Source organism: Limanda limanda, chromosome 3, assembly GCF_963576545.1.
Source record: "Limanda limanda chromosome 3, fLimLim1.1, whole genome shotgun sequence".
In the NCBI taxonomy this organism is placed as follows: Eukaryota; Metazoa; Chordata; class Actinopteri; order Pleuronectiformes; family Pleuronectidae; genus Limanda; species Limanda limanda.
The window spans coordinates 6018522-6032687 of record NC_083638.1 but is presented as its reverse complement, the minus strand read 5'-3'; the positions used below and the strand labels follow the sequence as shown (position 1 = coordinate 6032687).

Below are 14166 nucleotides of genomic sequence, written 5' to 3'. Positions count from 1 at the left end.
CGAGCGCTCATCCTTCACGAGACACTTGCATTCAGTCGCCGGGCTAATCTGGCAGAGAGCGAGGTCTTCTCCACAATAGCAGCGTCTCGAATGCGTGTTGAGGAGAACAAACGTCAACATGTTTGCTGTTGTGGAGCCGGTTATGTAAAGAGTAGAACGCCCCTGAAGAAAAGGTGTAAACATACAGTAAGTGCTGTGGAAATACTCTTTATTTACCTTCTTGTCAGAGTTAAACCAGAGGATTTGCTCGACACCCTCATGTCTGCATGGCGAGTGTGAATAAACACCCAGCAGCTGGTTAGCTTAGCGTAGCACAAAGACGACGAACAAAGCCTACACCTCTGAAGTGATTAACATATTTCGTGTCTTTGACGATGTCTTGTTGTGAGGTTGCTAATTCAGTTTAGACCCAACAGCTCGATAGCAAGTGACGTATCCGTTACTTCGGATGTTACCTCAGCAGAGGAGCTTGTGTTTTCGTCACAGAGTTTCTCCCATTAATTATGTAAACTGCGTTGACCCGTCCAACTGCTCTTTAAAAATTCTCATGAGAACGTAGAAGATCTATAACTTGATGTTCAGCTCACCTGCTCCATTGTGTAGCTGTGTGCAGCGCCACCACACTACCATGAGTTTGCGCTTTGGTCCACAAAGTTTTTACCGCCCACGCAGTCGGACCTGATCAGCTGCAGGTGTGTGCGTGTACCCAAGTAACGTGCACTGCTGTTCGTGTGCATGTGCATCCCTCGTACCGCTCTGAGGGAAACGCTGCTTTATTTGATTCATTTTGGAGCTGATCTGAGGATACAGGGTTTGTTTTGACAAGTTTCAGAATATCAGAATTTTGTTTTATCATCTGATGAAAGACCAGAGTTCAATACAGGGTGACAGAGAAGCTCTTAACGTCACGATCTTTATATTGATCAAAGTTATCATTGCTGCACATGTCGGTTTCTATTTTCAGTTTTTCTCAAAGCTGCCTGAGCTCCGACTGGTCAACGGATGATCTCAACGGTCAGAAACAGACTGGTCAGAATCACTGATCACATCGGAGGAGTGCGTCCGGTTCAGACCTCTGCAAGTGGGATTTACTTCACTACATAATTTCCATGATCACAGACTTCTCTCACAAAGAATATATCAGCAGTTTGTACTTTTATGTTCTTGCATGTGTCTGACGCACACTCACGCTATGTTTGGCAACTTGAATATAACGCAAAGCAATGGTGATAGACACATGTGGAGTTTCAACAACATAAAACTGCCGCAGGATAATATTATGTTTATTTTATTCACAAAATGAGATGTGAAGTGTGTTGGCAGCACACAAAGGGCACAGGTGTGTCGTCGGTGGCGTCAATGCAATTTGCAACTTTGCTCAACCCTTGAAAACCGAGCAGGCAGAAAGTCTTGAGTGTCCATGGAAACAACACGAGGATGCAAAACTCCCAAAACAAACTTGAGATCAGTTTATTAACCAAATGAAGTCGTGGTGCTGACACACTTTTTCCTATCAAGCTTCTTTCCAGAGGATTTACATAAGAGAAGAAATAGCTGCATTATGAGGCTCGTTGCAGCTGAAGATGAAAACAAAAGATGTTTGTTTTTTTACGTGTTTAATTAATGTGTTTCTTTACACATCTAAAAGACTTCGAGGGCACGCATAACGCTGTCCCACATTTTGTCTAATTGATTCAAAACATATTCAGTCGAGAAATTGTCCTCATTCTATAATAAACTAAAGACGGGCCGAGGATGTACATGTTTCATTTATCACAGCACTGTGATTCGATCTAAAGCTTCATTAGTGTCATCATTCCATAACATGAGAAAAACACAGATCACTTATGTTGAAGATCACTGACAGATTAACTTGTCTCCTGCTTTTCATGGAAACAGGAGGAAAATTGGATTTTAAAAAGCCGAAGTATTCAAGTAGGTCAGTGTAGACAACCTGGTTTCTCTAAAAGCTGAAGAGTGGAATCAAAAAGGTTTTAGTATCAAAACTGGCAGCGGCGATAAAGGCAGAGCAGCCGCACTGAGCCGCCACCTAAGTCTCTCTGAGCCAATAAAAACCCGCCTGAGAGCTTAATCGAAAGGATCCTTTCCACAGAATCTGTCGGAAAAACACAGCTTTGCAATACTAGAATTAATTATGCATTTATTCAGCATTAACTGGATTTCCCGACATCACGAATCTGCTAAAACCACTGACACAAAAACAACTGTTGTCAGGCATGAACTCCTTCAGAGCGTCCTGCAGAAACCTCATCAACACGCCCACTCGCTCGCGGTGAATCCTGCTCACATCGGACTTATTACTCTGTGGCCTGGGCGAAGAAACTCCAGAGAAAGTCAGGAGGCTCTCACTCAAACATTTGCGTTCACACATGCAGCCCCTCTGGAGAACCTCTGCAGAACCTCTGGAGAAAATCCGGAGCTGAGCACATGTCATGAAGCAGCTTGACTGGTAATAAACAGAAAAGAGGAGAGAGAATGAAGACCTCCTCAGTGTTTACCCCTCCCAGTGGAGTGTGGGTGTGACACTGAAGCCTGTGAGCTTTGTGCACAAACATGCCATACTCAGCAAATGCAAAGTGCAAGACTATTATCTGGACCAGTGATGCTTTGCACGCCCCCCCCGGTCCGGCTGCAAATCAATGGGCCGTGTGGGCAGCAGGGAGGCCGGGCGAGGGCGTGGGCGTGGCTGACATCTCAAATCAGTAGAAAGGCTATTTCTATAGATCTGAACAAATCGCTGGAGAAGGATTCAACCCATTCACAACTCTGACAAATCCACGGCTGCTCCGCTGGGCTCTGACCTACATTATGATGACAAGTAAACACAACTTCAGAGCACACGTCCTCACTCTCTTCCCTTTGGCTGCTGTCTTCCTATCTCCTCTCTGTCCCAGTCTCCCCGAATGAAGCGCCTCCCGCTGTCCCACCGCCGTGTGAAAAAGCCACGTTTGTGCTAACCAGATTAATTAAAAAGTGGCTGTAAATTAAAGTCCTATTTTAGTATTTTGTAGCTGTGGGGCGCCTTTCCCAGCTCTGTGGTGGTTTCCACTGAAGAAGATTAGCGTTGTGCTTCGTTGCATATTTTCAAGTTTGCCCACTGTTGCAATTTTACGGTAGAGTCATTGCTGCTGCATTTAGGGGATAATCAGCAGTTGTCCTGGAGCGCAAAAATCCATCTCTCCCGTTTCCTACTTATATTTTTGACGTCTTTTCTGGGAGGAAGTGCTACCCGGGCTGCTCTCGCCCACACAGAGCAGGAGAATGTACGAGTTTACAGCAGCGAGCTTGTTACACACACTCGCACGGTGATGGAAATTAAAGCAAGAGTAATGAATGGAGCCTCAACTTTGTGAAGAGTCAATGGATTCCAATCTGAGTGGGATGTGTGGACTGTATTTGTGATATGTATGTGAACACACACACACACAAACACACACACACACACACAAAGAAACGCAGACCTTGAGATTCTTTGTGACACATCGCTTTGAAAAATGATTCGTTTCCATGACAATCAGCAGGATCATGCTCCTTTTAATGATATGACGGAATCACATCAGGGATCAGACTCAGTGGGGATTAGAGAGGAAATGTGTATAATCATAACTGATGTGTGTCATAATAACTGGAACCAATAATAGCTTTAATAACACCACATTCATTTGCATCCTCCACCTCTAATATACAATAATTTAACCCATACTGTTCTCAATGGTTTAATATTCTAAAATGTTTTGATTTTTAATACAGAAACATTTAATGGGGTGTTCCGTGTCCTTCACCAGTTTAGTTGTTTTTGTTGTGGTTTAATTCTGTAATCTACAAAGCAACCAAAAAGACACGGACGGGGTTGAAAACAAAACCTTCTCGGTGAAGATAAAGATCTGGGTTTTAATTTGTAGATTTAAAAGTAAATTACTCCAGGTGCATTTAGGAGGAAATGCTCCTTTTTTAACCCAGAGGCACTCAGGTGTGTAATCTGCAGTTGATTTGTGTTTTCTCCCCATTTGTCTTTTCCTCTCTGTTAGCAGACACATCGTCTGAGCTGCAAAACAAATCTGTTAAACGTAAACAGATGTTTTAAATGTCAGCCGCAGGGAACATAACTTATAAACTTGGGGGAAATAAAATCCAGGTAAAATCCCTTAAAACAGAGGAGGAAAAACAGCGAGCTTTACTTTTAAATATGTTTAGAAATCAGAGAAATGTAATAAATAAAAAGAGAACATGAGTAACAATTTGACAATTTGAATTGATGGAGTCGCTCCTCCAGCAGGACGGCGTTCAGCTCCTGACCTCACACACACCAGCGTTCTCACCAGTCCGTCTCAGTTTGACCTTGTGACCTCTCGCCGTCGTCTTGACAGTCATCGACGCCGACGGTTTGTTCCAGAAAATCCTCACACCTCCGGTTTCTGTGTCACGAGGCTACGTGCTGAGTGAAAACACATCTTCATCCGCCGAGGAAGCTTGACCTTTTTTGGGTTGATGATTAAAATTTTCCTCTAAATGTCAATTGCATCACGATTAGGGTTGCAAAGGGGCGGAAAGTTTCCGGTAAATTTCCGGAAACTTTCCGGAAACTTTCCACGGGAAGTTAACCTCGGGAATTTTGGGAATTTTGAAAAAAAAAAACCACTACGATAATTAAACGCTGAGCATAAAAACATCATTCAAAACTCTATTTTAAAGATGTATGGAATGCAGCACACGCTGCAGGTTGAATTTCAAACCTCCACTGTGCATTCTTCCATCACATGCACAGATAACTCCCAGCATCCTTCACTCTACAGCAGGGCTATTGAGGCTTGCTGTAGTGTGCAGGACTAGTCAGGTAAGTTTCAATGATATTACTGGAGAAAATATATTAGCATGCTGATTGAGGATTGTTCATCTGTTCATCTAGCCTATTTCCATTCATTTATCCATCAATTGTAAAATCTGTTTACAGACGATTCCAATTGTTTGGCTAACTATTTATATCTCTGGCATTGCATTAGTGTTTTTTTACAAACTTTTTTCTCATCTTATTCTACAGAACAATGCCACGTGCACTATCTCATGTGTGGAGACATTTCACCCCATCCAATGTAGAAGGAAAGGCTGTGTACATTTGCAAATACTGTGCAAAGACCTATGTTAAGAATGACACAACGATGCAGAAGCATATAGTCAAGTGCCCAAAGTTTCCTCAGGGCTCAATTCAGCCCTAAGACAAAACAAAATGTTTATATTTATGTCTGTATATGACAAGGTAAATACAGTTAGTATAAATTATCACCAAAATTCCCAGTTTATTCCCGTATATTCCCGTTAATTCCCGTTAATTCCCGTTTATTCCCGTATATTCCCGTTAATTCCCGTTAATTCCCATGGAAAGTTTCCAACTTTGAATATTCCCGGAATTTTGCAACCCTAATCACGATACAGAGAATTTGTTTAGATCCATGAAAATCTACAAGTTATAAAAAAGGTAATTCAAATGTAAAGACTTCTCAGAAAGAGGATTTGAAATGAGTCTCTTCTGTCTTTGTGATTGTGAGGAAATAAGAAGAAACCCAAGCAACAAACCATCTGTCAAACATGAAGTAAAACCCTCAGAAGACAGATTTTTTTCATAAAGCTTTGAATATACTTCCTATTCTTCAGTGAAGTTGTATTTCTTTGTACCCACTGGTTTGACAGGAGTAGTATTTCAAAAGATACAACTAGTACTTTGAGCTGTAAACTAAATCATATGACTGTTCTGTGATGAAATACATTCATGCTGGTTTTAACATCACATTTATTACCATGATTATAAAAATAGACATTTATGGCTTCAACATGGCTCATAAATCATCTCGGCCTAATGCTTATGTATGTACAACTGAAAAGGTTGACACCCTGTAATCAAAGGAGGGTGGACCCCCTGCCACCGGTGGATAACCCCACCCCCACTCACTTTCAGATCTATGCTGGATCCGAAGCTCTAAACCACCACATCCTCCACCATCCAGGGACGTCCCTCATCCTCTGCTGTCCCTCCATGTCCTCACACACCGCTGCTCTCTCTCTCTCTCTCTCTCACACACACACACACGATATGAGTTCTCCCTCTTAGCTTGACAACAGACAACCTATAGATAACTTTCCAATTAGCTCCAGCGAGGGGAAAGAGCAGTGGGGGATCCCTGCTCTGCGCGCTGAGGACCTCTTTTTATTTAATTCCCAGGAAGACACTTCAGCCAAATCTTAGGTTTACATTTTAATCCGTGGGGATCAGGAGGGAGGCGGAATATTAGCTCGTCCCCGCCTGCACAGCGAGACGTGCAACTGAGCACAAACCGCTCGTCTGTAGATCAGCAGGTGTTGAGTGTTCGATAATGAAATCTTAAATTAGTCCTCCTTCAACTTGTATTTGTGCAGAACGATGGTGACAGTCTCCCTCTGTCTTTCATGTGTCCTCTCACGCTGCGTTTTCGCCGAGTTCCTCTGATGCTGCTGAGCTTGATAGAAAGGGACGTGGATATTAACACTTGCTTTTGCGTGTGTGTGTGTGTTTTTGTGAGTGTGTGTGTGTGTGTGCAGTTTGTCACTTTTTTAATCCGGCTGACGAAGCCTATCTGCAACGTGACAAACTCCTGGACGTCTACTGAGTGTGACAGAAAAAATGATCCTGCTGGTGATTATTTCTGTCGTCCATGCCGCCTCTCACTGTGGGTTTACTGGTAAAGTGGCATTAGACGACTCTTTTTGCTCTAACGTATCATTATGAATTAAGTGCTGACTGCACAGTGTAATGGCCGTGGAGTAATGCATTTAGATTGGTTGCTTATAAACATTGCTTTTCGACCCCTCTGCAACTAAATTCTATGGAAAAGGTGAGTGGCCGCAATTTAAGACCCAAAGAAAAGCTGTTTAACACAAGGAGGGAAACGCTTTTGTTTTCCCAAGTGGCTTTGACCAGGCGGAGAAAACGCTGGACTGTGGAACAACTGGTGTCAATGTGGAAATTGTCAGCGGAGGAAAAGAGACATAAAACCCTAGAGAACCTCAGATAGTCCATGGACACTTCTGCTAGACCTGTAAGTAACTTCTAATATAACTGGGGGGTTTTCTCAGGAAATGGTGATAACATGCTTTCTATGTATTTATTGTAGCCGTCTCTGTTGTGTGGTTTGTTTTATTTGTAAAAACACAAGATAACATGATGATAACAACTCAGTTCACTTTTCCAAACACATCGTAAAAATATCTACGTGCTTTATGTCCAAAATAAATACTCAGAAACATTATGTACTTTCCTCCAAATGCTCCCACACTTACATACTGAAATTATCCGGAAACAATGTTGTCAAATAGTCTTTCTTGTTTTCAAAGTGGTGTTTTATGATTCCGTCCGGTCTCGTTTAAATTGCTACCTGGTAAGATTCATATATTTTCAGTCTTTGTTGCTAAGCACTTGCTGTTATGTTGTTTTCATCTTTGCTCTGAGACTCTCAGAGACCATCTGTCAGTTGAACCTCCTGCTCTGCTCTGCGCTGTCTCTATTTCTTCCTCTTTTCCTCCTGAGTTTCTCCTACTGGTGTTTTTCTTGATGTTTGTCCTTTCAGCCCCGGTGGCTGTCGCTGCACACTCTGAAACTGCCCAATCCGTAATTTTTTACCCTCGAAAGCTCCTTTAACTTTCTTCAAGGCTGACATTCTTAGAGTCCCGCACCTAAAGAACAGCCCAGCACAGCATAATATACATGACAGCCCTAAGGCCAGATGTATAAATCATTTTCTATGCACTAAAAACATGCATAAGCCATTAACCTCACATAAACTGCTTTTAAAAGGCATTCAACATTCAGACAGGGTGCATGTGATATGATGAGGAGGAGATTACAGCAAATATAAAGTGATTATGGTGAAATAGGTTGATGGATGCCAGGTGTAAATCAAAAGTATATCACTAGAATAGATTTGATATGGGTTGTTAAAATGAGGCATAATAGCGCCAGGTTTATATTTTATCCTGAGTTGTGAAGCTCTATGTGTTTGTTTCAATAAGAACCTTAAACCAACCACTGACCATGTTTGCAGATTTTGAACGATGACGACTGAGACAGCGCTGAGATGATGGTTTGCAGGCACACATGATGAATGAGAGGACTGGGGGCTGTATATATCCGAGCCCCTGCGTAATGGTTGTGTGTATTGACAGCTGCTCTCGTGCTGCTGGGGGAAATGCAGCCGGAGGAACTGCACTTCTTCTCCTGCTCCTCGCGCTGACAGGTCGACAGAGTGTCGGGGCGGCTGCGAGTTTTGATACTAAAATTGATTTTTTTTTAGACATTTCTACATCCATTAATGGAAAACTGCGGGAGTTGAAATGAGCCTCATGTGCACCCACCTCCTCTGTGATTTAGATTTAGAGAGCAAGGCAAGACAAATCTATTTGTACAGCGCATTTCATACCAGTGGTTCAAGCATAAGCAAGAGGAAGACATAAAGAAGATAATCAAAACACACAGAACAAAAAAACAATAAAAAAAACACATTGACTAAATTAAATGCAACTGTTAGACATGCATCTGCTCAAAATCAATATTTCTGAGGGAGGTAATGGCTGATTTTATAATTGACTTCATGTGACTGCTGGAATTCAAGCTCTGATTTAAGGATAACAACAAGGTTTCTTAAGGAGAGGAGAGTCTTTGAGTCTTTCATCTATTGCACCAAATAACATGATTTTAGAAACTGGTTTAGAAAAGCTGCATCCAGCTACTAATTTGTAAAATACACTTTAGCCGAGAAACTAAGGGGCTATAGTTGCTTGGTGAGACAGTTATATTTAACAGTTTGTCATCTGCATACATGTGATAAATACACCAGATAGTGATATTGGCAAATGGAAGCATGTACATTTTGAATAACAGAAGTCCGAGAATCGACCCCTGTGGGACTCCACTTGCTGAGGAACTCCGATGAATGACTTCCAACTGATACAAACTGGTCTCTACCTTCTAGATATGACTAATACCTGTTCAGGATACTGTACCAATATATATATATATATAAACTAAAGTCAGCTTTAATAAAAGCAGCAGTGAGGTGTAATATCACAAGAGCAGCGACTTTACCAGAGTCACAGCTGAGATTAAGGTAATTTAAAACCTTGATAAGAGTTCACATTATTATGGTGGGGTCTGAATCCAGGGTGACAAAGGCAAAGATAACTGTGAGTTAATTCAAAATAGTTTTCCCAATGATCTCACTAATTAATGACATGTTAAGCATGGGCCTGTGATTATTCAGCACTGAAGGATGCAGATTAGCCTTGAGTTTGTTCGGTCTTCGGGGCTTTAAGGAAAACTCCGGAGAGTAATGAACTATTGACTATCTGCAACACATCTGTTGCCAGGCAACTAAGAACCTTCTTAAATAAATTTGAGTGCAGCGGATCAGGAGAGTGCATGGAGGATTTGAGATGAGGAACAAGTTCATCGACACTTGTCAGATTCATGGCGTCGAAATGAAGTATTTTTTCCTGCAACTCACTACTTTAGACAGTATCGTGTGTACAAATCTGACAGGAAGAATATCAATGTGTATTTCTGACCCCCAGAGTCCACTTTCTTTTCTGCCTCAATATGCTGCCTCAGCTCTTGTCAAACTTTCTGCACATTTCACTCAGAGAACCTTACACCTTCAACTTAACATATACTGTGTATATATATATCATAATATATAATAATGTCAAAGCAGGAAAGGTTTAAAAGGCTTTGGTGTTATTAAATATGTAAATTGTATACATTAGTATGTAAAAGCCTTGATTACAAAGGGAGTTATTAAAAGCTGCTCCTCTTGTTGCCAAACACTTAAACCAAAGTGATTAGTGGGACAAATTACACCAATTTGAAATGATGAATCACTGGTGTTTGCTTGTTTATTCGCTTCTGACTCCTCTTAACGCTTAGGAAGAAAAAAATCAACTAAGTGATTTCAGAACAGTGGAAGTTGGGTCAAGTGCAGCTGGACTAGCACACACGCAACTATCGCCAGTCGCACATCACAGATCCAGGTTTCCTCACAACATACTTATACACAAATGACCATCTCCTCCCTACAGCTGCTTGATAAGCCCAAGCCTCTATCGACGGCCATAACTGTATTGTGGTTTTGAGACGTTGAATCAAAGTCTCAGCTGTCAGTCAAGACTTTTCATCCTGCCCTTACATCATCAAATCTATTAAAACCATATTTAACACTTGAACAAACATCAGTGTGATAAGAACCAAACCTAAAGTTATTGAATTGTACAAATGTGTTTGGCGCATACTCTACAGACTTTTTAGACATTTTACACACGCTAAATACATCTTTGGCTTCAGTCTATGACCAAAACGGCGTGAAGTCAAGTTAGCATTTCCTACTGCTTCCACAAGAGGGCAGTAAATTACAATATGATTGCTAACTAAAATAATCGTTATACGTGAGAGCTGTTGTTGATAAGAGCCCATTCTGAGCTTCTCTTTCAAAAACAGGTTGTTTGCTGTGTCGCTTTAGTGAAACTAAAGTTAAAACTAAACATAAAATCAGAGTCAAAGTTTGTATAATCTGTGTGGATTGTGCGACAGCTACCATCCCATACATTCTACTGTCTGCAGATGTAACATACAACAACTTACATTTTGAGTTGACATGTAGCAGTTTATTGCTGCTGTTGAAATGATGACGTGTGACGTTAGCAATCAGATCCTAATACGATTATTGTCAAAGACAAGCTTTATATTGGAAGGGCTCCTTTGTTCTTACCTGCAGGATCATAACATGATTGGCTTTTCAGGATGAGAAGGCTATAGCTCGTCACGGTCAAGTGGTCATTACCAAGCCCCAGCGGCAACACACACACACACACACACACATTCACACACACACACACACACACAATACACAAATAAGAAATGCTGTGACCTCTCTTTGACAGCAGTTAATAGCTGACAAGATGTGGAGGTGAAGAGGTCACTCATTCCTCAAGGGACATTGCACCCTGGGAACTTGATTGGATTTCAGCATCATAGGACTTGTCTCATTCCAATAAGAGGAGGAGAGACTCGACAAATCAGCCATCCCCGGGAAGGAAACGGCAGAGGCAGCAGGCATCTCCGCACAACTCAGTGACAGCGCTGCAGCGGATTGCACAAAGGGAGTCTGTGGCTCGAGATCCGGATCTTTAAAACGTGAAGCACCGCTGGGGAGCGTGACAGGCTTCACTGTCTAAATGAAAGCGATCGGTTTATCGGAGAGGGACTGACAGATACAGACACACACCGGAGATCCAGCATCCCAGAGGCAAACAGATACGATCGGCCAGATAGAGCAGACTGACAGCAGCTGCCTTGATGGGCTGCACAGCTCCGGTGTGTGATTAACTGGTCTGCACACAATGAAGCCTCTAAATATGTCAAAGCTTATAACAGCAAACAATGCTGTGTACACCCACACGTAGAGCACTGTATCGGGAACAAGCTGGAATCACCCACACAGTGGGCTCTGCACACATGATCTAAATGCATGATCTGTCTTCTTCTCACAGCCCCCTCCTCACTCCTCTCACATCGCTCTGGTTACACACATACACACACACACACACACACACACACACACACACACACACACACACACGCACACACACAAACACATACGAGCAAGATCACAAAATTTGCATAACAGAGAAATGTAAAAGTCAAGAAAGCAAAGCAAACCTTCCCCAAAAGTCACATATTCACATTCAGAGACAGGAAAAAAAATGTTTGTTAAAGGACTCACCCAGAAAAGAAGATTGAAGAAGACCATTCCATATCGCAGGGCCATCATGCAACCCTCGGCCATCCTGCAGCGCCGCAGTTCTAGGAGGAAGATGAAGGAGAGGTCCAGGTAAAACACCACATACTTCTTCCCCTGGGCGTAGCGCCCCTTGGTCGTTTCCGGCCCCTTGGTCGTGTGGAAGCCAAACGCAAACGGCGGCCGCTTGTACTCAAACTCTCCACTGAAGCGGTGGAAACCAGAAGTGAAAGGTGGCGAGTCGGCTTTACTGTCCAGGGACGGACTCCGCCGGTACGGAGTCTCGTCTGTGCTCGAGCGTCTCATCGTGGAGGTGGAACGAGCTTTGAGTCCTGAACCGACAACTCTGTGTGTGTGTTTCAGGTGCAGAAGTCCACAGCGAGGGACCCAAGTTATTCCACCGAGGGCTGAGAGAGGATCTCCACCTCAGTTCTCCTCAGAAAGAAGTCTGACCCCTGTCACAACCACAGAACCGCTGGATTTAATTACACCCCCGAAGTGTGATCACTCTAAATCTGAGTTAATCTGTTGAAGATAATGTGATGCCATTCCCTCGGTTTGAGTTCCTCTCTTTTAATCCTACAGTGCCACTATACTCAGCCGGAGCTGGAGACATAATCCTGCTGCAACACCTGTGTAAATCTGTGTATTTAGGACATAATCCCAACACACACATCTGCACATCTCTGTTCCCCTGCCTGTAATCCCTCAAACACAGGTGTCATGCTCTCTGGAGATAAGCCGGGTTGCAGTTTCATCCGGTGACGCCTCAATCAGGCAAACGACCGGAGGGCTCCGGCTGCTCCGGGTCGATGAAAGGATCCGGAAACTTCCTACCTGGGCTCATGAGAAGAATCCCACCCCCCCCCCAAGGCAGGTGCTGTACGGCAGGAGGTCAACAGCCGATCAACTTCTACACCACTACTCGGTAAGAGATCAGGATGAGTGTGGCTGTGCTTTTGCTGACATGCATTTCAAAGAAAACAAAGGAATGAAGAGCGACAGGAAAAGAAGGAGGTAGCTAGATGAACACAAGGAGGTGGAAGGGAAGGATGGTGTGGTGAATTAAGGAGGAAGATTGAAAAGAAGCACGAAAGGACGAACAACGCGTGTGACCATTCTTTGGCTTCTGGAAAATTTGTATCCCTGTTGAATTCCAACCTCGCACAGTTCCCTCTCTCTCTGCCCTAACTCGTCCTGCTGGGGTCTGATAAGTGTCGGGGGGGTTTCTCGCCCTCTCTCCGGTCTTCTCCTCACTCGTCTAGCAAATCACCCTCTTCAGCTCGCTCTAATTTCCCTGCTGCACCTCCTCACTCTCGGGTCCTTCCTCTGCTGACGCCGGCTAATACATGTCCACTCTCATCAGTGAGGCAAAGTGTGCGCTGTCCCCTCTTCTGGTCCTCCCCCCCCTGCTGCTCCGCCACGAGGTTTCTCCTCTCTCTCCTTTTCTCTAGGTGGGCAAAGAGATCAGGGTGTCCACCGGGGTCATGGCCGAGCAGCGAGAGAGAGAGAGGAAGAAGAAGAAGGAGTGAGAAGAAGAGACGGAAAGAGAGAGAAGAGATGCTGAAGAGAGACTGCAGTGTGTGAGCGCTGGTCCAGATCTGCTGCCTGAAGCTCCCTCCCCACCTCCTCTCTCTCTCTCTCTCTCTCTCTCTCTCTCTCTCTCTCTCTCTCTCTCTCTCTCTCTCTCTCTCTCTCTCTCTCTCTCTCTCTCTCTCTCGCTCTCTCTCTCTGCACATGCACACTTCTCTCTCTCTCTCTCTCTCGCTCTCCCTCTCTGCATATGCACACTTCTCTCTCTCTCTCTCTCTCGCTCTCTCTCTCTTTACATGCACACTTCTCTCTCTCTCTCTCTCTCGCGCTCTCTCTCTCTCCCTCTCTCGCTCGCTTGCTCTCTCTTTACATGCACACTGCTCTCTCTCTCTCTCTCTCCTTACATGCACACTTCTCTCTCTCTCTCTCTCTCACTTGCTCTCTCTTTGTATTAACACTGCTCTCTCTCTCTCTTTCTCTCTCTCTCTATCTCTTTCTCTTTCTCTCTCTCTCTCTCTTTCTCTCTCTCTCTCTCTCTTTACATGCACACTTCTCTCTCTCGCTCTCTCTCTCTCTATTTACATGCACACTTCTCTCTCTCTCGTTCTCTCTCTGTCTGTATCTCTGTATCTCTCTCTCTATCTATCTAACTCTCTCACTCTCTTTATATGCAAACTTCTGTCTCTCTCTTCTCTCTCTCTCTCTCTCTCTTTACATGCACACTTCTCTCTCTCTCTGTATCTCTGCATCTCTCTCTCTGTATCTCTCTCTCCTCTCTCTCTCTCTTTACATGCACACT

The 14166-nt window shown here is 43.5% G+C and overlaps 1 protein-coding gene across 1 annotated transcript in view; it reads right to left on the bottom strand.

Annotated features, from left to right (window-relative positions):
* The window catches only part of tspan4a (tetraspanin 4a), a 101052-nt gene extending 88912 nt beyond the window's left edge, over window positions 1–12140 (bottom strand). Inside the window, exon 1 of the mRNA XM_061068692.1 lies at window positions 11820–12140. Within this exon, the coding sequence (XP_060924675.1) occupies window positions 11820–12140 (321 nt within the window). The remainder of the gene's footprint in view (window positions 1–11819) is intronic.
* Window positions 12141–14166: the final 2026 nt, after the last annotated feature.